Raw genomic sequence first — 22,905 nt, forward strand, 5'->3', positions numbered from 1 at the left:
ATTATCATAGATAAAACAGAGGAAGAAAATCTGTTAAATGCGAATTTGGAATGCTAACACAGAAGTTCCAAGTCCTGAACAGTCCTTTTCATTCTCGAACTGCAGGAAGAGTAGTGACGTAATAAAACTCGTGTGCATACCACATAATTTCTTTCGAAAACCTGAGGGTATCCAATACAGTTGTGGTGAACAACAATGCAACAACTTCAAAACGCCAATAGTCAGAATCCTGCCAAAGAAAGACATTGCACTGCGTCCTCATTCTGCTGCTTATGAAGTAAGGAATTATTTAGCCAACTACCTTCTGACACCTTGTGCTTCCCTCCCGTGGCACAGTGGAAGTACTGGATCAATTGTAATCAGGACCTACTATAATTGTCTTTCTTCACAAAATTTTTCATTTGTAATGTGTATTTATGTAAAACTTATAAATAAATTTCTGTATGATTGTATTTACATATTGATACATAATTAAAAATGTTTTAGTTACATATTTTTTACATTCATTGTATGGAGGATGCTTATAAATCGTTGAGTAGTTTTTCAATAAAATGGATCTTAAAGCTTAGTAGGTAGGCTTATTTATTTTATGTTAAAAATTTTAATTACTGATAATGAACTTACCTGACAGATCAACCTCCTTGGCTACTTCATGCCATGCTCTCTCATGTCACCTCCTTCCTTGAATACCCTTTCAATTTGTAATTTTAAAGTTCCGGATATTTCTCCCACGAATTTCAAATTAAACATTTGTTCATACATTGCGCAACCCAATGGTACGAATGCAACTGAGATACTGGGAGACTAGGTGACTAGCATGTCAGGTCACATAGTATCCAAGTTGCAACGACTCTGGAATGCCGCTACTGAAGTATCCCTGTGTGGACGACCCCACCTAATTACACATGCCGCGGGTCTCTTGGTTGCAGAGTATCTCAGTCACTCAGAGACTTGAGTATCCCCATGTGAACAGGGCTTTAGACTAACAGCAATCTGTCTTCTTTTACATTGTTGCTATTCCTACCTGGAGTTTCCATTGCTTGACTTCATTGGTTTTAGTTTTTCACCTTTGTTCCTTCCTTCTTCTTTTTGTTTCTACTGTTATAGTTTTTAACTACACTGTTCAGTTCTCTTCCCCCTAATCAGTCTATATTTCACACTCTGTCCTTTCTACGTCTGGACTGAAGTGGGTACAGTGCTTACCATTGTACTGTTTCTGATATGTTGCTCTCTTTGACTCCCGCCCTTTCATTGTTGTTTATTCTTATCCACACTACTGGTGGGTCCGTCTCGTCCTGGGGACAGAGTGATCTTCCCTTCGTTTTTGACCTTTCCCAACCTATGTATGTCTCCTCACTGGAGAACAAGCTAAGATAGTGTCATTGCATTTATACGTATCTATCAATAGTACCAAACACTTTGCCTCCTGGATGGAATTACTGTAGAGTAAATCTGTTTTATAATTTATTAGTTTTCTTGATTGAGTACAGTTAGACCCCCCACTCCAATTGTGTGGTCACTGCTGATTCAACATTTCCCTAACACCCTGAAAACTGCAGTACATTGTGGTAGTCATGAACTTTTAACTATCACAACAAAAAATAAAGTTATGTACTTTATTTTTTGTTTGTTTGCAGGTACATGTTTACAGTTTTTTGTAAATGTTGAAGCCACTGTGCCACAGTATAATAGCACACCACTGGTGGAGACTAGACAAAATGTCACAGCCCATTGATAAAATAATTTATAATGTGGTAATTCATTTTCAGCGGTAGTAGCTTAAAGTTTGCAGCTGTTTCAGACAAATCCATATAACTTCTTTAACCATGTGGGTTGGCGTAACATGGCTGCAGCAATTCTACCGCTGCTGGAAATAAAGTACCATGTGCAGGCAAATCCATTTCTTTAACCTCTGGATTGGCCTGACATGACTGCAACAATTTCACTGCTGCTGTTAATAAAGTACCTTGTGATACTCCACTGCTGGGCTGTGTGATTTTGTTTTGGTACCTGTACAGGCATACAGTGGTTTGGTAATTTCAACATGTACCAAAGCTGTAGACATGTGCGTGCAAACAAGCCGAAAATTGGGTACGTAACTTTGTTTTTATGAGTTAATAACTGAAACTTTTTGGAGTGTTTCTCATACCTTTCTCCCCATCAGTACAACATTTTTACACATGAGCAGCACTCTACAGACTGTCTAAAGTGAAGAAGTTTTTGCAGACTTCATCGTCATCAGCAGACGACAGTGTTGCTGTAGGTTAGATTGGGTATATTTCTCCACATTAACACACTGACTACCACATGAGTTCAATATAACTCACAGATAATTTTCTCTTTGAGCCACATGAAGTAAATAAAACTTGTGGACATATTCTCATTTAAAATTTCATACTAACTCACAGCGGCATACTGTGAAACAAATCATATGTGTGGCCTACGGTTATCAAGAGTGCAAGAAAAGTTATAGGCATTGGTATTCATGAGTTCTACACAACTCGCATGACTCAGTCATCCTGGACTTTTCTTCCTTTTGTTATTTAATTTTAAACATTATGTACGCTATAGAATGTAAATTACATACTGTTTTTATTTACTTTTTCCAACTGGATATGAAAAAAATTGGGTAACGGCACTTTGTTCCTCTAATGCCTGTATGCACTGGGCACTCTGTATCTAACACGTATATGCACTGTGCTTAAAAAAAACTGCGCAGACCTGTGGGTCACAGTTCTTACAGTTCCATGCAGTTTTGTTGGCATTTCTTGATAGCTTGCTCTCATCCATATTCATACATCATTTTTCGCAGCACTGTGCACCTTTGTCTGGCTACTCCCACGTTCACAAGTGCACAATCTGCAAGCAATGCAATGGCTTTAGTGAGGGATGTCTTAGGTTCATATGCATCTTTTGTGTGGAGCAGTTTGTCACTTTCTCTTTTAACTCAGGGATTGAGATTTTCTTATTGTTGATGTAGCAGTCAACATCATGTGTGTTTACCAGTGCTGATCCTGTCATTAATTCGATCGCTAGCTTCCTGTACCATTTTACTCTCCGTCTTAGACATTGGGAGTATGACTTCATCTGTAGTTCCTTCTCTAGATTGTTGCACAGATGACAAAATGGTAGATATTGCAATAGATGACAGAGGGATAGAAAACAATTAAAATCACTCAAAAGAGGAAAGGCTGCTGGACATGATGGGATTCCAGTTCGATTTTACACAGAGTACGTTAAGGAACTTGGCCCCCTTTCTTACAGCGGTGTACTGTAGGTCTCTAGAAGAGCGTAGCGTTCCAAAAGATAAGGGCACATGTCATCCCCGTTTTCAAGAAGGGACGTCGAATAGATGTGCAGAACTATAGACCTTTATCTCTAGTACCGATCAGTTGTAGAATTTTGGAACACGTATTATGTTCGAGTATAATGACTTTTCTGGAGACTAATCTACCCTGTAGGAATCAGCATGGGTTTCGAAAAAGACGATCGCGTGAAACCCAGCTCACACTATTCATCTACGAGACTCAGAGGGCCATAGACAAGGGTTCCCAGGTAGATGCCGTGTTTTTTGACTTCCGCAAGGCATTTGATACAGTTCCCCACAGTTGTTTAATGAACAAAGTAAGAGTATATGGACTATCAGACCAATTGTGTGATTGGATTGAAGAGTTCGTAGATAACAGAATGCAGCATTGTCCCTCTCAGTGGAGAGAAGTCTTCCGAAGTAAGAGTGATTTCAGGTGTGCCGCAGGGGAGTGTCGTAGGACCATTGCTATTCACAATATATATAAATGACCTTGTAGATAACATCTGAAGTTCACTAAGGCTTTTTGCAGGTGATCCTGTAGTATATCGAGATGTTGTAACAATGGAAAATTGTACTGAAATGCAGGAGGATCTGCAACAAATTGATGCATGCTGCAGGGGATGGCAATTGAATCTCAATGTAGACAAGTGTAATGTGCTGCGAATACATAGAAAGAAAGATCCTTTATCATTTAGCTACAATATAGCAGGTCAGCAACTGGAAGCAGTTAATTCCATAAATTATCTAGGAGTAGGCATTAGGAGTGATTTCAAATTAAGTGACCATATAAAATTAATCGTCGGTAAAGCAGATGCCAGACTGAGATTCATTGGAAGAATCCTAAGGAAATGCAGTCCGAAAACAAAAGAAGTAGGTTACAGTACACTTGTTCGCCCACTGCTTGAATACTGACTCTGCAAGAGAGACGCTCAGTAGCTCGGTACGGGCTTTTGTTGAAGTTTCGAGAACATACCTTCACCGAGTAGTCAAGCAGTATATTGCTCCCTCCTACGTATATCTCATGAAGAGACCATGAGGATAAAATCAGAAAGATTAGAGCCCACACAGAGGCATACCAACAATCTCTCTTTCCACGAACAGTACGAGACTGGAATAGAAGGGAGAACCAATAGAGGTTCTCAAGGTACCGTCCGCCACACACCGTCAGGTGGCTTGTGGAGTATGGATGTTGATGTAGATGAGTAGAGAGATATGTAAATGACTTTGGTTATTATTGCTTTTTTTTTTTTTTTTTTTTTTCTGTTTTTGTCCCTCACACTATGTCTTCTTCTTCTTCTTCGCCATGAACAGTGCTTAGCATTAACACATCCAGCTTATCTTTCCATTTCAATATTACAACACCTGTGTTACTTTCTTTTGCTATGTGTTCATCCTTCCTCAGTTTTGCCTGTACAATTTCATGTGGACTGAATTTTCTATTTGTTCTTAGAGTGCCACCTAAATGTGTTGATCATTCAAGAAGTTGGTGAGCCAGATGAGCTCTTCAGTAAAAACTGTTTGTGTATAAAATCCTTCCCTAATTTAATAAATCACCCATAAGGGTCATACCAACAACTGATAGAGGAACTCCAAGCTTGGTATCCTTTCCAGAGTACACTTTTAAATTCCAGGGGTAGCCACCCTTTAGACAATGACTAAATAATTTTATTCCAAATTAATGACACTTTTCCTTTATGTACTGTACAGAACTTAGTTGTTCTCACAATGACACATGTGTTTCATCAGTGGAAACTTCTTTACCTGGCATCACTACCCTTTGAAATCTCTGCAGTAATTTCTCTATAATAAATTCAGTTCTGAACAAACAGTCTCCTAGAGGGTTATTGAAAAAAGTCGTACATGTAACAGCAGTTCAAACTGGTTTTGTGATGCAAGGATTTTTTTAATATTGTTTTGATAGAGCAAATTTTTTGATTCATAATTTGGAATATTTGGCTATAGTGACATCCATCACAAAAATTCTAAAAATCATTGGATTTTAATCTTACTGAGATCAAACCATTTATTCAGTCGTGAATTGATACTGACTGAATTATTTTTTAATATTTGTTTAGTATATACATTAGTTTGTTGCATCACATACTCTAAAGTATCATCAGTTACAAAGTATTTGAAACAAACACTCATGTTTTGTCTTCGAGACATAGTGCAACAAAAGCATTTAAACTTGAATTGGTATGAAGAAACACAAAATATTTCATATTTTTGCCCATAACTGGTCTCCAGATAATCTCATTAAAAAAAATTTTAAGGTTGTCATCATCTTCAGAGATTCCTGATATTACATATATTTCATTGGAATGTGAAACAGTGTATATAACATGGTTAGAGGTGCATTGTTGACTGGTTTTTACAATTTGTAGCCTGACTTATTGGCTGAATGTGTATATAAAACTTTTCTTCCTCCCATCACCAGTTGTGGAATATCACCTTCAAACTTTCAGTTTCACTTCCAGGCTTGTCAGGTAAAAAGTTGTCAGAGTTAATATTAAATAATGACGCAGTAGCTTTGTCACTTATGCCCATAACTTCATCTAAAAGTTTCTGTACATGCCTTTGTTTATCTTCATAACTTCTGCAAGACATTTTCTTTCTTCTCAGTATTTCTTGGTTACAGCACAAACAACATCAAATAAAGACTGTAGCAACAATGTAGGAAAGCAATAATGTAACTGCACACAAATAATATTATGAATTGAAAGACTGACAAGAGTGCCAACCCAAATTTTTTAGCCACGTAGTATATCTCTCTCCGGGCATACTTTGGCACCATATGTGTCATGTGTGGCTTAAAAAAAAAGGCTCAATAATAAAGTACTAAGCAGAAATATTGTCAGCTTATTTATGCCTAAATAGTTTATTTGGTACAAAATGAAGGAGAAAATGAAAAAAAGATCCTTGGGGGTTGATAATCAAAGTATGCCATGGCAGCCATTGTGTTAAAAGATGCAATATTTTGATATTGGTACCTATACAGATAGTGGATGGATGACATTAGAAACCATGCATATCTGTAGTGAATAGTAGTCTACAGGAGGTCTTTATTTAACAGTGGATGTCAAATGGCTGATAAGTGACAGTTCTTCTGGTAGTGCATTAAAAACATGAAAGTCGCTTGAAGCAACAACAAAAAATACCTTTTTGCACTTGGTTGGCTTAGAAAACCATGATGTACAATAGAAGAAATGTTCTCAAGTGAAGATATTGTCCACACACAGTTATTCACTTTTCTGTGAGAATTATGTCTTCAGTTATCGAATTGCTAATGTAGAATGCTCTTCAGTTTGAGAAACTCAACTTCTAGTATGTTTGAAACATCAGCAGTTAATAATAATTAGATAATAAAATCCATTGTTACAGGAAAAGATGGCCAACCTGAGGCCCTGAAACGTGTTGAGAAGATCACAGGAAAGAAAGTTACATTCTACAATGTTGACCTGTTAAAGTTAGATGAACTGGACAAAGTCTTTTCTGCGGTAGGTATTTATGGTGTATAGAATTACTAGAAAATGAAATAGCTTTGTAGCTACTATTTTACTTTAATAACAAAAGAGTACTGACATCTTGCTATTGTTATGCTCAAACTGACGGTCTACCTTGTAAAAAAGAAACCAAGTGAATCTCGAGCAAAGGTCGTAATAATTGATAGTTATATGTTCCGGGGATCATTTTGCACAATAGATAATAATGATGTGGAATGAGTAATTTTACACTCGCATCACAAATTAATTTGTACATGTGGCTACATTCTGAACATTTTTAAGGGCGTTTTTCTGAGGAAAAAAAAGATATGCAGGTGTGAAGTAGTAATTCCTACCCACAACCTTTTACGCATTATGGTAATAGGAATTCTTCTGCAGAATAGAAGTAATTGTAAAGGAGAAACATTCGTAGTTTGTTCTCACATTTTACTCTGCTGTCTGTCAGACATTTTGTATCAGTGGATAAGTAATCACAAATTTTTTGTTGCAGCATTGTGCATCACTTTACACCAGAACATTATTCCACATGGCTTATTGAAACTTATTAATATTGTGTCCTCTGTCATATATAAAATATGATTCCGTTGCAAATGCAGTAATTGAATACTACTATTAATACAGCCTAATCATCCACTGTAGCAGAAAAGTGTTTTTCTGATATAGTGACTGATTGCTCACTTACATTTGAGAACATTGCACTGTAACACAAATGGGGAAACACAATAAGAAATAACCAATAACATTTATTAAGAATATGTTACAATTTAGTACTTAACTTTGGTACAGTTTGATGCACAGCACTTGATGTCCTAAACCTGATACAGTGATATCTAAATAACTTTGCTGTCTTTTGGCAGCCTGTGATATTGTCACTGTAGCTGAAGGCAATTGTACAGATGCTTTGTTAATGGTCCTAGTTTACTGCAAATATTGTCTCTGAAGTCAGAAGGTAGTCAGCTGCTTTACAACTATGGCTGGTCTCCCCATCGTTTTCCCATACTTTTACAAAGAAATGAGTGACAGATCATTCAGTTTAAAAAAAATTTCTTTGGACTGTTTTCAAAACTCAGCCTGCGGATGCACGAGTGGCTTTAAAATTGACAGTAATGTTCAGTGCAGTCTTCCATATGGTTCTTGCACTGTTGAGCGAGTGTTGTATGGAGTGACCCTGCACTGAGAGAGGAAAATCAATAAAGCATTTTCTTTATTGTTCGAAAGTTCTTATGAATCATGCAGTGAGTGCAATGACCTCGGGTTGAAATACTGTGATCCTGAAGTGTGAAATGTTTCAAAAAACAGCTTAAATTTCTGAGAAGAAAATTGTGTGCTGTTGTCAGTGACAATAGGTTCCAGTCCTTAAGTAGAAAAGACCTTTGACAAAGCCTGAAGATATCAAGGACATCTGTATCACAAATGGAAATTTGGAGGACGCTTCAACGAAGAGCTAGTAGCTTCTGAGAAATGGTCCTGGAAAATCAATATGCAAATGTGACATAGTTTCTGAAGCTTATGGCCACAGAAAATATTGTCGAGGCAGAGCTGCTAAATGGTATTTGTGATGTAAGTGACATTTAGACAACATCATTTCAATGACTTTGTCAATATTTTTCCAGTAACAGTGTTGTTTGCCAATGTTTGGTACAAACTGTGCCCAAATTGCATTGAAGTAGTGTTTGTAGTCACTTACATTTAAACATTGCAGAAATAACCAGTCGTGTCTTTCCTGATTCTGAATGTATCAGAATGACACATTCATACTGTTGTGTCTTGTTTGCAGCATAGACACAATGAGGTAGCTAGGTGCACGCTAAACTAACGCAGACGGGCTTGAAGTTCTGGAACATGAGACTTATTAATGAATAAGAAGAAAAGTACGTAGCTGGAATAATATACTTATCTTTATTCTCTTGTTGGAATACATCTCTCTTGAATATTAGTAAGCTATAAGCACTGATACAAATGGCGCCTTGCTAGGTAGTAGCTATGGACTAAACTGAAGGCTATTCAATCTGTCTCTCGGCAAATGAGAGGAAAGCTTCGTACGTCTGGTCGCAAGCTATGTAGTCCGTACAACTGGGCGAGGTCTATTCCGTGTCTTGTGACCTGCCATGTGGTGGCGCTAGGATTGCGATTACACAGTGGCGACACGCGGGTCCGACATGTACTACAGGACCGCGGCCGATTTAAGTTACCACCTAGCAAGTGTGGTGTCTAGCGGTGACACCACACATACACTATAATTGCATACGTTATATTCTAATAAGATTTAATTTCTGGTTGATTAAATAACTTCTTATTGGGCTGCACCAGTTGAATATACTGTTTCATCTTTGGCTAAACAGGATCTTTAGGCACAAGTTTGGCAATTAAATTTGAGTTTACAGGGAAATTTTCCGTGGTGTCTTAACTACTGACAACTATTGAAAAACAAAAATTAACTGATGAGTCAAAGGTTATGTCTGGCATTGATGGCAAATGTGAAGGAAAGTCTTATGTTCACATTTTGTGCTGTGGACGTGAATATAATTTCGTAGTCATAATTCGACAGAAGTAGCCCCCAGCACCGCAAACATTGAGCTGTCCATATAGGACCAGTGTTGTTTGGTCCAAAGATAACCACTAAAGGTTTGTGGCCTGCAAGGAGGATAAATTTATGTCCATAAATACAATCATCAAATTTCTTGACTGCAGATATAATCAAAAGAGCCTCCTCCTCGATCTGAGTGTAACTTCTTTGTGCCACTGTCGGAGTCTTTGAAGCAAACACAATTGGTTGTTCAAACCCATGACATTTATGTGACAGAGTGACACTTATGCAATAATCTGATGTATCCACAGCAGTTGTGAGCATTTTGCTTGAATCGTGTGTTGGAAGACATTTGGTATCAAGCAGACAATTCGTTAAGTGTGCGTTAGCATTCACTGTCCCAGCTCCATTTGGTGCTTTATCATAACAACTTCTTCAGTGGTTCACTAATGGAAGGTACATGAGGGAGAAACTTCTGATACTAATTTATTTGCTCTAATACAGAACATAATTGCGTGACATCTATGGGAGCAGGAAAGTTTTTAATGGTGTCAATATGTTGTGGCATTGGCTGTGTCATGAGCAGTGTGACCCGAGTATTGAACTTCACTTTGAAATAAGATGCATGCCTTGTTGCATTTCAGATTGGCTGCTTTTAGAATTTTGGAAGCAGTTTCCAAATCCTGTAACAATTCCAGCGGAGTTGTGCTCAAGACAATTATGTCGTCAAGGTAGCTCATAGTGATCGGAACTTTCTGAATTAATTGTTCTAAATACTGCTGGACCAGTCTTGGTGCACTGGCTATTCCATAGAAGAATCTTTTGTAGTAATAGAGACCAAATGTAGTATTTACCACCATAAATATCTGTGTGTCTTCATCCAAAGATATTTGTAAATAGGCTTCTTTAAGATCCAGCTAGGCAAAGTGCATACCACCAGTTAATTTGGACATCATTTCTTCCAGCTAGGGAATAGGATATGAATCAATAATAGAGTTAATTGTCACTTTGAAATCTCCGCAGATGCAAAGTGAGCCATTTGGCTTCTGTAGAACTAAGATCCATTTTGCCCTTGGCTGCTGATTATGGCCTCGATTATGTCATTCTGATCAAGATGGGAGAGTTCCTGCTTTACTTTATCTTTTAACACAAAAGGAATGTTGCGTGCTTTGCAAAACTGTGACAATGCCATCAGCTTTAGTGAAATGTGTGCCTTGTAACTTTTGAGACTGTTGTTGCTTCGGCCGGCCGCGGTGGTCTCGCGGTTCTAGGCGCGCAGTCCGGAACTGTGCGACTGCTACGGTCGCAGGTTCGAATCCTGCCTCGGGCATGGATGTTTGTGATGTCCTTAGGTTAGTTAGGTTTAAGTAGTTCTAAGTTCTAGGGGACTGATAACCACAGCAGTTGAGTCCCATAGTGCTCAGAGCCATTTGAACCATTTTTTTGTTGTTGCTTCAGAAAAAATATCATCATATTTTTGCAACAGCTAATTTAACTTGCCTTTCTGAATGTCAGGGCAAAAGTCTGGATCAGGGTCAGCAACAGCCACAGTTGTGCTTATCTACTGCCCATAGGTTGACAATACATCAGTTCACTTAGCCAGTGGGATGATTCTTCAATGTAACCAGTGAGAGGCGAGAAGAGAGGCAATGTATGTATAGCACCATCTTCTTTGCTGTTTTTCAGTGTATCAGTGACTTTCAAAAGAAATAGCTTGTGATAATGGCAGCAAGTGCATAAAATGGACTGATGTAAGTGATTTAGTTCTGTATGGTGACATCGTCTGTTGGTGTATGTCTTATGGATTAAGTGCAGAGACATGAAAATATATCAAATGTATTGGTGAATGTGCAAGCACACTGAGTTAGTGATTCAATGTTTTTTTAATCAAATCATGAGAGAAGGTAGGTGGATCAACATTTATTAATAATAGAGTTGCACATTCGATATGTTGGAAAAACAATGATACACTTACCTTGTCCCATGATTTACTTAAAAAACATTGATCTACTTACTCAGTGTGCTGACACAAAATGGCTCTGAGTACTATGGGACTTAACTTCTGAGGTCATCAGTTCCCTAGTGTGCTGACATAGATTGAGTGCATAGCAAAGCATAGCAGAAAAATATTCCGTTGCTTTTTTGAATATAGCATGGGTTGCAATGCTGTCCTTGATTTGCGAGTCAAACAAGAAGCTATGAAATTTATAATCCGCATTTACAGCAATGTTTTACTGTTTCTTCTGAATATATTACTTTGAAACGTGTTGTCTGCCTGCTGCTCTCATTGGCAGAATAACTCAAACAGCTGAAACACCTGCTTTTGTTCCCAGCATACATCACAGAAGTGCTGACAGCATTCCTGCACGAACCACGTTAAGTACAACCCTGGCCTTATTCTAGACTTTTACCAAATGTCAATTTGAATTTGAGTTGTTCGCTCATGAGTGGTGAAGCCCAAAGCATTGATGAGATCCAGTCCTAGAAGATTAGTTGCGTTATTTGAATTTACAGCTACAAATGTAGCCCATTTTGTAAATTGTTTATACGTTACATCTGTTGAAAATTATCCTCTTACTGGAATCTTCTAATTACTGTAACTGAACAGTGAACTTTGAATACCTGTTAACTTCGGCATTCCAAACTTTTCGGTACGCCTGCAAATTAAAGATTGAAATTGATGATACTGTGTCAATTTGAAATTCACTTGGCATTTCGTTAACTCAAAAGAGTCACAGATAACGACTTGCTGATGCCGGATGTTTCACCTGTGAAAGTTTTTGAATTTGTCCATGTTTTGATCTATTTTTGACTTTTTATTTGTAACCATCACATGACATATAAGTGTCGGCTGTTTTTGTTGGTTGTACTTCATTTTGTACACCTCAGCTCTGTCTGCTCTTTTTACACTGAGTGGTCAGCACGGCTGATTGTCATGCAGGGCTCCGGATTTGATTTCCAGCTGGGTTGGAGATTTTATCTGCTTGGGAAATAAGTGTCATCATTGTCACAATCACCACCACCAATCATAATCATAGATACCCAAGTCGCTGAAGTGGCATCAAGTAAAGAGACTTGCACTCGGTGGTCAAACAACCCCGTATGAGGTCTCCTGGCCAATAATACCATACAATCATTTCATTTCACAGTAATTGCAATATGTGTTGTGACAGGAAAAATTTTCTGTTTTGTAGTTTACACTACAGCATGGACAAGATTGTAATTTAGTATATATTTCTGAACTTGTTTACTGAATGTTTCAGTCAAGTAGCATACACTCCCAGTATCTTCTGGATCTGGCCCTACAGGTTGTATGACCATGCTGGAGGTTGATGTGTAATCTTTTGCACTGTATTGCTTCAACAGATACATGCTGTTCATATGCCCAAATTAGTGACAAACAGTCTTGTAAAGACAGGTTTGTTAGACTAAGCAGGTCCTTCCTTACTTTGTCACGCGAGTGTGTGGTGAGCTTGTCACAAATTAGTAAGTCTGCATAATGTTTCTTACACTGATCGTTTACACAATGAAATTTACATTCCCAAGTCAGGCCCTACAACTGAGTAATCCATTCTTTATACTGTTGATTTGGATTCTTGAAACATTGAAAAAATCATTATCTGGCGGCAGCAGCAGCAGTATCATGACCTTGCAAATCAAGATATTTTGCAAGCATGTCTTTAATTTCAGTTATGAAAATGTCATCAGTTCACAAGTAGGTGACAATTTCAGGAGAAGTTGAAATATGAGGTCTGTTAGAAAAGTATTGAACCTTTTTTTTTTTTTTTTTTTTTTCTGAACACGTGATCCAAATGAATCTAGCATACTTGCATGAGCCAACCTTGAACTTTCATGTGCATGCATGAATTTTTTCCCACTGGACAAAAGCATTATTTGCTGGCAAGCAGCAGTTGAGTGAGGTAGTGTGTAATGGTCGCGTTGGTTTTTCATTGCAAAGGAAATGAAGGAAAAACTGTAGCAGCACTCCTGCATCAAATTTTGCCAGAAATTGGGTGACAGTCAGGTGGAAACAATTCAAAATATTCAGACAACTTTTGGTGACGAAGCTATGGGCATCACACAGATTAGGGAGTGGTGCAGCTGGTTTAAAGACGGTTACACATTGGTGGAGAGCAAGCCATGCTCCGATCGGCCATCAACATGCTGAAATGACCGGGTCATTGCCAAAGTGAATGCTGTGATGAAAGACCATCATGTGACTATCAGAGAAATTGTGGAAGAGGTGGACATCATCACCTTTTCAGTGTATTTCATTGTGATTGAAGGTTTGGCCATGAAGAGAGTGTCAGCAAAATTCGTGCCAAAACTGCTGATGGCAGTGCAAGAGCAACTTCTTGTTGAAGTCTCACAGGACATTCTAGACTCCACAAACAGTGACCCGAACTTTGTGAACACCATAATCACTGGTGACGAGTCCTGAGTGCACAGGTATGACCTGGAAACCAAATCCCAGTCATCACAGTGGGAACATTCCTCATCGCCAAGACCAAAGAAAGCCCGCCAAGTATGCAGCAATGTCAGTGTGATGCTGGCTGATTTCTTTGACTCCTGTGATGTGGTGCACCACAAGTATGCACCACAGTGTCAAATACTCATCAAAGAAAACTACAGGGAAATCCTCTTTGCCTCCATAATGCAGTGTGGCGCAAGAGACCAGACGTGCAGTCAACAGGAAATTGACGCCTCTATCGAAACGATGCTCCAGCACATTCCTCGCACTTGTTTCAGACTTTTTCTGAGAAAAACAGATTGCTGTGTCTCAGCAGGTTCTTTCTCTCCTGATATGGCCTCCTGTGACTTCTGGCTGTTCTCCAAACTCAAGATGCCATTGAAAGATATGTGACTTCAGACAAGAGAGGACATTCTGGCAGCAATAACAGCTGAACTAAACTCCATTCCAAAAGAGGCTTTTTTGGCATGCTTCAAACAAGGCAGCACAGCTGAGAGAAGTGTGTGGAGTCCCAAGAGAACTACTTTGAAGGTGATTGGGTATGCAGCACTCCAGGTAAGCCAGGTTTCATTTCCTGGCCAAAGGTGATTTTCGTTTCAGGTCACCTGAAATCTAATGAGATAATCCTGCTCCAGATGCTGGATATAGTTGTTCCAGGTCACAGCTTTCCAATCAGATGCTGTAAAGGGCGGTTGCAGCATGTTTAATTGAAGTGGTTGCTTGTGGCCTTCGTTATTGCTTTCTTCAAATCTGGCCAAGCACATCGCTAAAGTCAAGACAGCGTAAGATGATCCCTGAAAGCTCATAGCACTATTACCAGCTTTCAGCTGTGAAGAGCTAATGGCTGCAGGCGACAATGGTAACCATCAACAGAGCTGTGACAACACTGGAGCACTGCCATAGAAATGTTTGCAAAATTGCGTTATGTTATTGGTTGAGATAGGCCCGCAAAGCTGCCACCTCCAGCCCACTGCAATTTTCAGGGATCAACTTGTGCCTACTCAACTGTAGGAGTTCTTGGTTTGCTGACAGCTGTTGTAGTAAATTTAGCATTGTCTGTAGGATGAGTTCTGGATGGGCCATGTCTCAGAAATGTGCTAAGAACAGTTTACAAAATTCATGGAAGTTTTCCTGGAAAGGAAACGGAGTAGCAACCATTGAATCTACTATGGACAGAATATTTTAAGCCATGTGGTGTTGCCACAAAAATGGTGAAATTAATTACAAACTCTAAGAAACAAGTGAAAATAAAAATTTTCATACCTAGTAATTTCTCTCTTTTCTCCAGTATTGTTTTCTTTTTACTTGTCATCCCGTAAAGAGAATGCTGTGGGTTTGCACTGTCTAGATGTCAAAAATTTCTGATTTTTTAAATCCCGCTCCCCCGCCAAATGTTGGGTATCGGAGACAATTTGTCAACAGTGTTTAAAGTTTGTCCTTGTTGCCAAAACGTTGTGAATGAAGTTAGCGAATGCTACTGTTAGATCAGGTGAAACATCCGGTCCTGTAAAGGTGGCTGACTGTACAATTAAACACTTGTTTGAAAGGTCGGCATTATAACAGAAATGTGGCAACAGAATAAGAAATAACCAATAACATTTATAAAGAGTATGTTACAACACAGTAGTTAATTTGGGTACAATTTGGTGCATGGCACTTGATGTCCTAAACCTAATACAATGATATCTAAATAACTTTGCTGTCTCTTGGTAGTCTACCATATAGTCACTACAATGGAATGTAAATTGTGTAGACACTTTGTTAATGGTCTTAGTTCTCCATAAAAAGCAACTGCTAAATCAGAAGGTGGTCTTCATAGTAGTGTACAAAACTGGCTGCAGGCACTGAACTGAATTGTCTGACTGCTGGTTCAGAACATTATTTTTGTGCGACACATTGTGTTTTGTGCCTGTCTGTCGAAGAATTTCTTTGTCTGCCAGTATAAGGCAGAAGCAATGTAGTCCATGGTTGACAGTGCTCTCTGTAGCAGCTGTCCATACTATTGGCGGGTGTAAATGATGCACTGAAGGAGGTGTCACTGAAGCAAAAAGAGATTGAGTTTTTGAGTGCGATCTGGAGAGCAGTGCACAAAACTGGGAGGCACGAGACAAGTGTTGTGGCTGTGTGTTGGCGGCCTCTCGTGGTACTTGTGTATATCTTGCTTGGTACAAAACAGATTCTGACATTGATTTTTTTTTTGTATTGATGTCCAGTGTGGACTGTAATTTAAATGCTTGTGTCCTCCGATACAAACATACTGATGCCGGCAGTGTGCTGATCCTGTAGTGTACAGCAGCCAGGTTGAGCAACCCAGATGTTTGCTTATTGAAGCTCATATTTACTGATGTCCATTTGGACATCTTTTTTCAGAGTAGAGTTACATTCCAAATTTAGAACTTTTTAAATTATTTATGCTTCTAAATTTGATATGTTATTGTACTGATATTTTACTTGGACTCTGCTGTATAACTAATATTGCTAAGATGTCATGTACAATAACTCAATTTTTTACGTTTCCTGTACGTTATAGTGGAAATTCCTGGTACATTTGTCAGTATAATCTCAAGGATTTAGCAATGTCATGTAATGTAAAATTTAATTACTAGCATGATATGTATGATGAATTGGCTTGTAATTATAGGAGATATAATTTTCACCCATTTTATTATCATGTGTAAGATAGTGGAATTTAAAGATATTTTTATTGTGTTTCAGCATCCAGTTTCCCTCGTTATGCACTTTGCAGCACTTAAGGCAGTTGGAGAGTCAGTGTCATTACCTCTTGCTTACTATAAAAACAATGTCAGTGGTTCAATCATTCTTCTTGAGGTGTGTTATTTACCTACTAATTATGATTGGCTTGGCTTTAAAAATTCTCTTTTTGTGACACTTTATTCCTTTATAACTGTAGTGGATATAATAAGCAATAACCAGGAAATGCTGTGTAACAGACCACCATGTAGCTGAAAGAATGGCTTATAGTTTCTCAAGGGAATCTCTGTTCAAGTGGCAAAAAATAGTAAGACACAATGAGTTTGGTAAGTCATACTGGGGCATTGCCAATATTATGGATTAAACTGTAATTTGTGTTTGGAGGTAAGTCAACCATGTCCTCCCCGTTCTCCCCAATGTAATAGAGCAAAAGAGTGAGAGAGTCCTGAAACATTTTGCCACTAATAACTGTTACCTAAATGGAAATATTGAAATCGAAACACACTTTACACGGATTTTTTAATAAGTTGCAAATAATGTGTGTTCAGCATAGGCAATGAGGTTTAGCCAGTTACTCTCCCTAACCGATTCCTCCTTTCCATCTTTTTGGCAGCTCCACAATGCTGAATTTACAAATTATCTGGAACCTTTAAGAATGCTGTTCTTGCTTCCAGTAATACTTAATAGTTGTGGATGTTTTTCCACTAAGATTACTGCTTCAACCAGAGTAAAGGATAACTGCAAGATTCCATACAGAGAATGAAGCAGAATATGTTAGTGATGACAAAACAACCTCCTCTGGGCATTTATTGACTATCACAGGCCATCTGATGTGGCCAAGTGGTTCTAGGTGCTTCAGTCCAGAACCACGCTGCTGCTAGGGTCACAGGTTCGAATCCTGCCTCAGGCATGGATGTGTGTGATGTCCTTAGGTTAGTTAAGTTTAAGTATTTCTAAATCTAGGGGATGGATGACCTCAGATGTTAAGTCCCATAGTGCTTAGAGCCATTTGAATTTGACTATCACAGTCAGGGACACAGATAGCAGTGGATAGCTCCCTTTTTCATTGCCAGTTTTAGACAAGTGTACATTGCTTGGTGTTGCTTCATTATCTGTGTGCATTTGAATTAGCAATCCTTTTTTTATCTTAACTGAGATAATGACTCCTTTATAGGCACAAAATATTTAACATTGCATATTTCAGTTTGTCCTCTTTTAAAGCTGTTCACTACCATAAACTGTCAGACGTCTCTGTTCTCTTACACACTACATTTTTGTAACTAATGGCTCAGTAGCTTTGCAGTTCTAAAATTAATTGCATTGTTGGTGGAATACAAATAATTTAAGGAGTAAAGGTAATAACTCACTACATAGTTGAGATTCTGATTTGTCGATAAGCAAATAAACAAGACTTTGATTAAAAATAAAATTGTATTGCAGTTGCAGGTCACACACAACTTTTTTATTATCGGCTTCATGCATTAGACATGAATGTCTTCCAAAATTTAGTATCTAGCGGCAACATATTAAATGTATCTCACTGTGTACAGTGGTGACATCAGACATAAAATGACATTTTACATTTGGCCACCAAATTTCTGAAGATGCTTGCATCTGATGAGCAAAACCTGTAATAAAAGGAAGTTGTATGCAACTTGTGGCCGCTCCACAGTTTTATTCCTTATGGTCTCTGTTCCCTGCAGGTGATGCCTGCAAGATGTCAAATGTTGCTAGCTTCCAAACAGTCCTTCAGATCTATACATATACTCCTGTATCCCTACTATCCCTACAATATCGTGACTGACAACATTTTGCCAGGACTGTAGCTCACCTGGATCAAGGGTTTGTGTCAGGTAGAGTGCTGTAACTGCAACCGGAACGGTTGCGGGGTTGCCAAGAACAAAAGCGTGGTTTGACCAAACAGGAGCGGCCCGCGAACAAACAAAACGAACGAGGAAGAACTGACATAAACAACGATGAACGACCTAGGAAGACCTAACGAACAACAACACGCAAATAGCAACGGGGTCACAAACGAAACCTCACGAATCCACAATGTCCTCTCATACACGGAAACCAAGTATACATGCTGTCTGTAGGCAAGATGTCGATAGACTAACGCGAATAATAGACTGCCTGCTGAGCGAGAGGCAGGCGCTTAAATACCTGATAGAGTACATTGCTATTGGCCGCTGGGACCATGTGCTCCACTTTGGCGCCCTCACATTATACGCGGGCTAGGAGTGCGCGCGCAGCCACGGCTTACGGCGCGATGGCTGGAGAGACCTCTAGTGGTAATCGAGGTCCATGCCATCTGGCACATATTCGAAACCCGTGCACTTGGTACCAGATAGTGGGTGAGGAGAGAAAGGAGGCACATTGTCCTCCACCTCTCTTGTTGACAGCATCCAAACCTCTGTCCATGTCAAGCACAGTGCTTGCTACCATCCTTTCCATACTAAAATAGTGGCAACCTTTGTCAACACATTTGCAGTGATGGCAAATCTGCCCAGTGTGCTGAAAGCCTTACTGAGACTTCCAATCAGGCAGACTGATTTCCCATACTCTATCCACTCCCAGGAACCAATTACAAAGGAGCATCTGTCTCACCACTCAGAATCATCCCAAACTGGAACACCTGAACCATATCCTCCGTCAGGGCTTTGACTACTTATCTCCACACCCAGAACAAGGTATATCCTGCCTACAATCCTCCCACCCTCCCAGAGTGGTATAACACTACCCATCCAATCCTCCCATATCCTAGTCCATTCTTACATCACTCTCTCACCATGTGCTCTGTTGAGATGTATATAATTTCATCGTTTACTGAAGATTTCCACAGAGGGGAGCATTAAATGAGTCTATAACCAATTTTCGTCAGCTGAGCCACAAATTTAATTCAGAGTTGGAAATTACATCAGATGGAGTTAGTAATTGATAAGTAGGTTCAGATGCTCACTTTCCTCTTGGAGTCTCACAATACTTTATATATATTCCAATTACGCTTTGCGTTAATGGTATATATCTGAGACTCGGCACCTCAACTTTTTGGTGATCATTACCTTCAGTCCACATATTATTTATAAATACTGCAAACTGATTATCTTGTGGTAGATCGTTGAACAAGACTGTAATGTATGTTGCTAAGATAATGATTTACAGATCCTTCATCATTTAAATTTTTGAAATGAATTTATCACCTGTATTGCCTGTGGTTGAAATTAAATTCGACCAATTGAGACAGTGGATCTGATCTATGATAAATGTCATTTATCTTAAAGCGATACACTCCACATAAAACTGTGTTTCAAATTTTAGCCTCAGATCTGACCCATAGCAAGTGTTGCATTGTAGCTACAAGCATTCTTGAAATAATTCTTCGGGTTCTCTGTAATTGTTTTATCATTTGAAGTGAGTCCCTGGTACGGTGCACTGAAAAATAAATAGTGTTAATGGTGGCAAATTAACTTTGCCCTTGTTGTTGTGGTCTTCAGTCCTGAGACTGGTTTGATGCAGCTCTCCATGCTACTCTATCCTGTGCAAGCTTCTTCATCTCCCAGTACCTACTGCACCCTACATCCTTCTGAATTTGCTTAGTGTATTCATCTCTTGGTCTCCCTCTACGATTTTTACCCTCCACGCTGCCCTCCAATGCTAAATTTGTGATCCCTTGATGCCTCAAAACATGTCCTACCAACCGATCCCTTCTTCTAGTCAAGTTGTGCCACAAACATCTCTTCTCCCCAATCCTATTCAATACCTCCTCATTAGTTACATGATCTACCCACCTTATCTTCAGCATTCTTCTGTAGCACCACATTTCAAAAGCTTCTATTCTCTTCTTGTCCATACTAGTTATCGTCCATGTTTCACTTCCATACATGGCTACACTCCATACAAATACTTTCAGAAACGACTTCCTGACACTTAAATCTATACTCAATGTTAACAAATTTCTCTTCTTCAGAAACGATTTCCTTGCCATAGCCAGTCTACATTTTATATCCTCTCTACTTCGGCCATCATAAGTTATTTTACTCCCCAAATAACAAAACTCCTTTACTACTTTAAGTGTCTCATTTCCTAATCTAATTCCCTCAGCATCACCCGATTTAATTTGACTACATTCCATTATCCTCGTTTTGCTTTTGTTGATGTTCATCTTATATCCTCCTTTCAAGACACTGTCCATTCGGTTCAACTGCTCTTCCAAGTCCTTTGATGTCTCTGACAGAATTACAATGTCATCGGCGAACCTCAAAGTTTTTACTTCTTCTCCATGAATTTTAATACCTACTCCGAATTTTTCTTTTGTTTCCTTTACTGCTTGCTCAATATACAGATTGAATAACATCGGGGAGAGGCTACAACCCTGTCTCACTCCCTTCCCAACCACTGCTTCCCTTTCATGCCCCTCGACTCTTATAACTGCCATCTGGTTTCTGTACAAATTGTAAATAGCCTTTCGATCCCTGTATTTTACCCCTGCCACCTTTAGAATGTGAAAGAGAGTATTCCAGTCAACATTGTCAAAAGCTTTCTCTAAGTCTACAAATGCTAGAAACGTAGGTTTGCCTTTTCTTAATCTTTCTTCTAAGATAAGTCATAAGGTTAGTATTGCCTCACGTGTTCCAACATTTCTACGGAATCCAAACTGATCTGCCCCGAGGTCCGCTTCTACCAGTTTTTCCATTCGTCTGTAAAGAATTTGCGTTAGTATTTTGCAGCTGTGACTTATTAAACTGATAGTTCGGTAATTTTCACATCTATCAACACCTGCTTTCTTTGGGATTGGAATTATTATATTCTTCTTGAAGTCTGAGGGTATTTCACCTGTCTCATACATCTTGCTCACCAGATGGTAGAGTTTTGCCAGGACTGGCTCTCCCAAGGCCGTCAGTAGTTCTAATGGAATGTTGTCTACTCCCGGGGCCTTGTTTTGACTCAGGTCTTTCAGTGCTCTGTCAAACTCTTCACGCAGTATCGTATCTCCCATTTCATCTTCATCTACATCCTCTTCCATTTCCATAATATTGTCCTCAAGTACATCGCCCTTGTATAAACCGTCTATATACTCCTTCCACCTTTCTGCCTTCCCTTCTTTGCTTAGAACTGGGTTGCCATCTGAGCTCTTGATATTCATACAAGTGGTTCTCGTCTCTCCAAAGGTCTCTTTAATTTTCCTATAGGCAGTATCTATCTTACCCCTAGTGAGACAAGCCTCTACATCTTTACATTTGTCCTCTAGCCATCCCTGCTTAGCCATTTTGCACTTCCTGTCTATCTCCTTTTTGAGACGTTTGTATTCCTTTTTGCCTGCTTCATTTACTGCATTTTTATATTTTCTCCTTTCATCAATTAAATTCAATATTTCTTCTGTTACCCAAGGATTTCTATTAGGCCTCGTCTTTTTACCTACTTGATCGTCTGCTGCTTTCACTACTTCATCCCTCAGAGCTACCCATTCTTCTTCTACTGTATTTCTTTCCCCCATTCCTGTCAATTGTTCCCTTATGCTCTCTCTGAAACTCTGTTCAACCTCTGGTTCTTTCAGTTTATCCAGGTCCCATCTCCTTAAATTCCCACTTTTTTGCAGTTTCTTCAGTTTCAGTCTGCAGTTCATAACCAAGAGATTGTGGTCAGAATCCGTATCTGCCCCTGGAAATGTCTTACAATTTAAAACCTGGTTCCTAAATCTCTGTCTTACCATTATATAATCTATCTGATACCTTTTAGTATCTCCAGGATTCTTCCAGGTATACAACCTTCTTTTATGATTCTTGAACCAAGTGTTAGCTATGATTAAGTTATGCTCTGTGCAAAATTCTACAAGGCGGCTTCCTCTTTCATTTCTTCCCCCCAATCCATATTCACCTACTATGTTTCCTTCTCTCCCTTTTCCTACTGACGAATTCCAGTCACCCATGACTATTAAATTTTTGTCTCCCTTCACTACCTGAATAATTTCTTTTATCTTGTTATACATTTCATCAATTTCTTCATCATCTGCAGAGCTAGTTGGCATATAAACTTGTACTACTGTAGTAGACATGGTCTTTGTGTCTATCTTGGCCACAATAATGCGTTCACTATGCTGTTTGTAGTAGCTAACCCGCACTCCTATTTTTTTATTCATTATTAAACCTACTCCTGCATTACCTCTATTTGATTTTGTATATATACAGTACTTTGCCCTTATAACAACAAAATGTGAATGCCATTGTGTCGTGTACAGTAACCTCAGATGCAAAATGATTAGCATTACAAAATCCCCCCAGGTGTTCTTTCGTGAGTTCATGTATGGTGCCTATGGGGCCCCAAGCTATTGCAGCCTGTTCTTCCTTTCCTGTACCCCTCCCTTCCCTTCCTTGCTCCTTCC

The 22,905-nt window shown here is 39.0% G+C and overlaps 1 protein-coding gene across 2 annotated transcripts in view; it reads left to right on the forward strand.

Moving 5' to 3' along the window:
* The window catches only part of LOC126195346 (UDP-glucose 4-epimerase), a 122,381-nt gene that overhangs the window by 20,096 nt on the left and 79,380 nt on the right, over positions 1–22,905 (forward strand). For both annotated transcript variants that reach the window (XM_049933926.1, XM_049933925.1), the window contains exons 2-3: positions 6,692–6,807; positions 16,527–16,640. In XM_049933926.1, coding sequence (XP_049789883.1) covers positions 6,692–6,807; positions 16,527–16,640 — 230 coding nt within the window. The remainder of the gene's footprint in view (positions 1–6,691; positions 6,808–16,526; positions 16,641–22,905) is intronic.

Source organism: Schistocerca nitens, chromosome 7 (genome assembly GCF_023898315.1).
Source record: "Schistocerca nitens isolate TAMUIC-IGC-003100 chromosome 7, iqSchNite1.1, whole genome shotgun sequence".
Lineage (NCBI taxonomy): Eukaryota > Metazoa > Arthropoda > Insecta > Orthoptera > Acrididae > Schistocerca > Schistocerca nitens.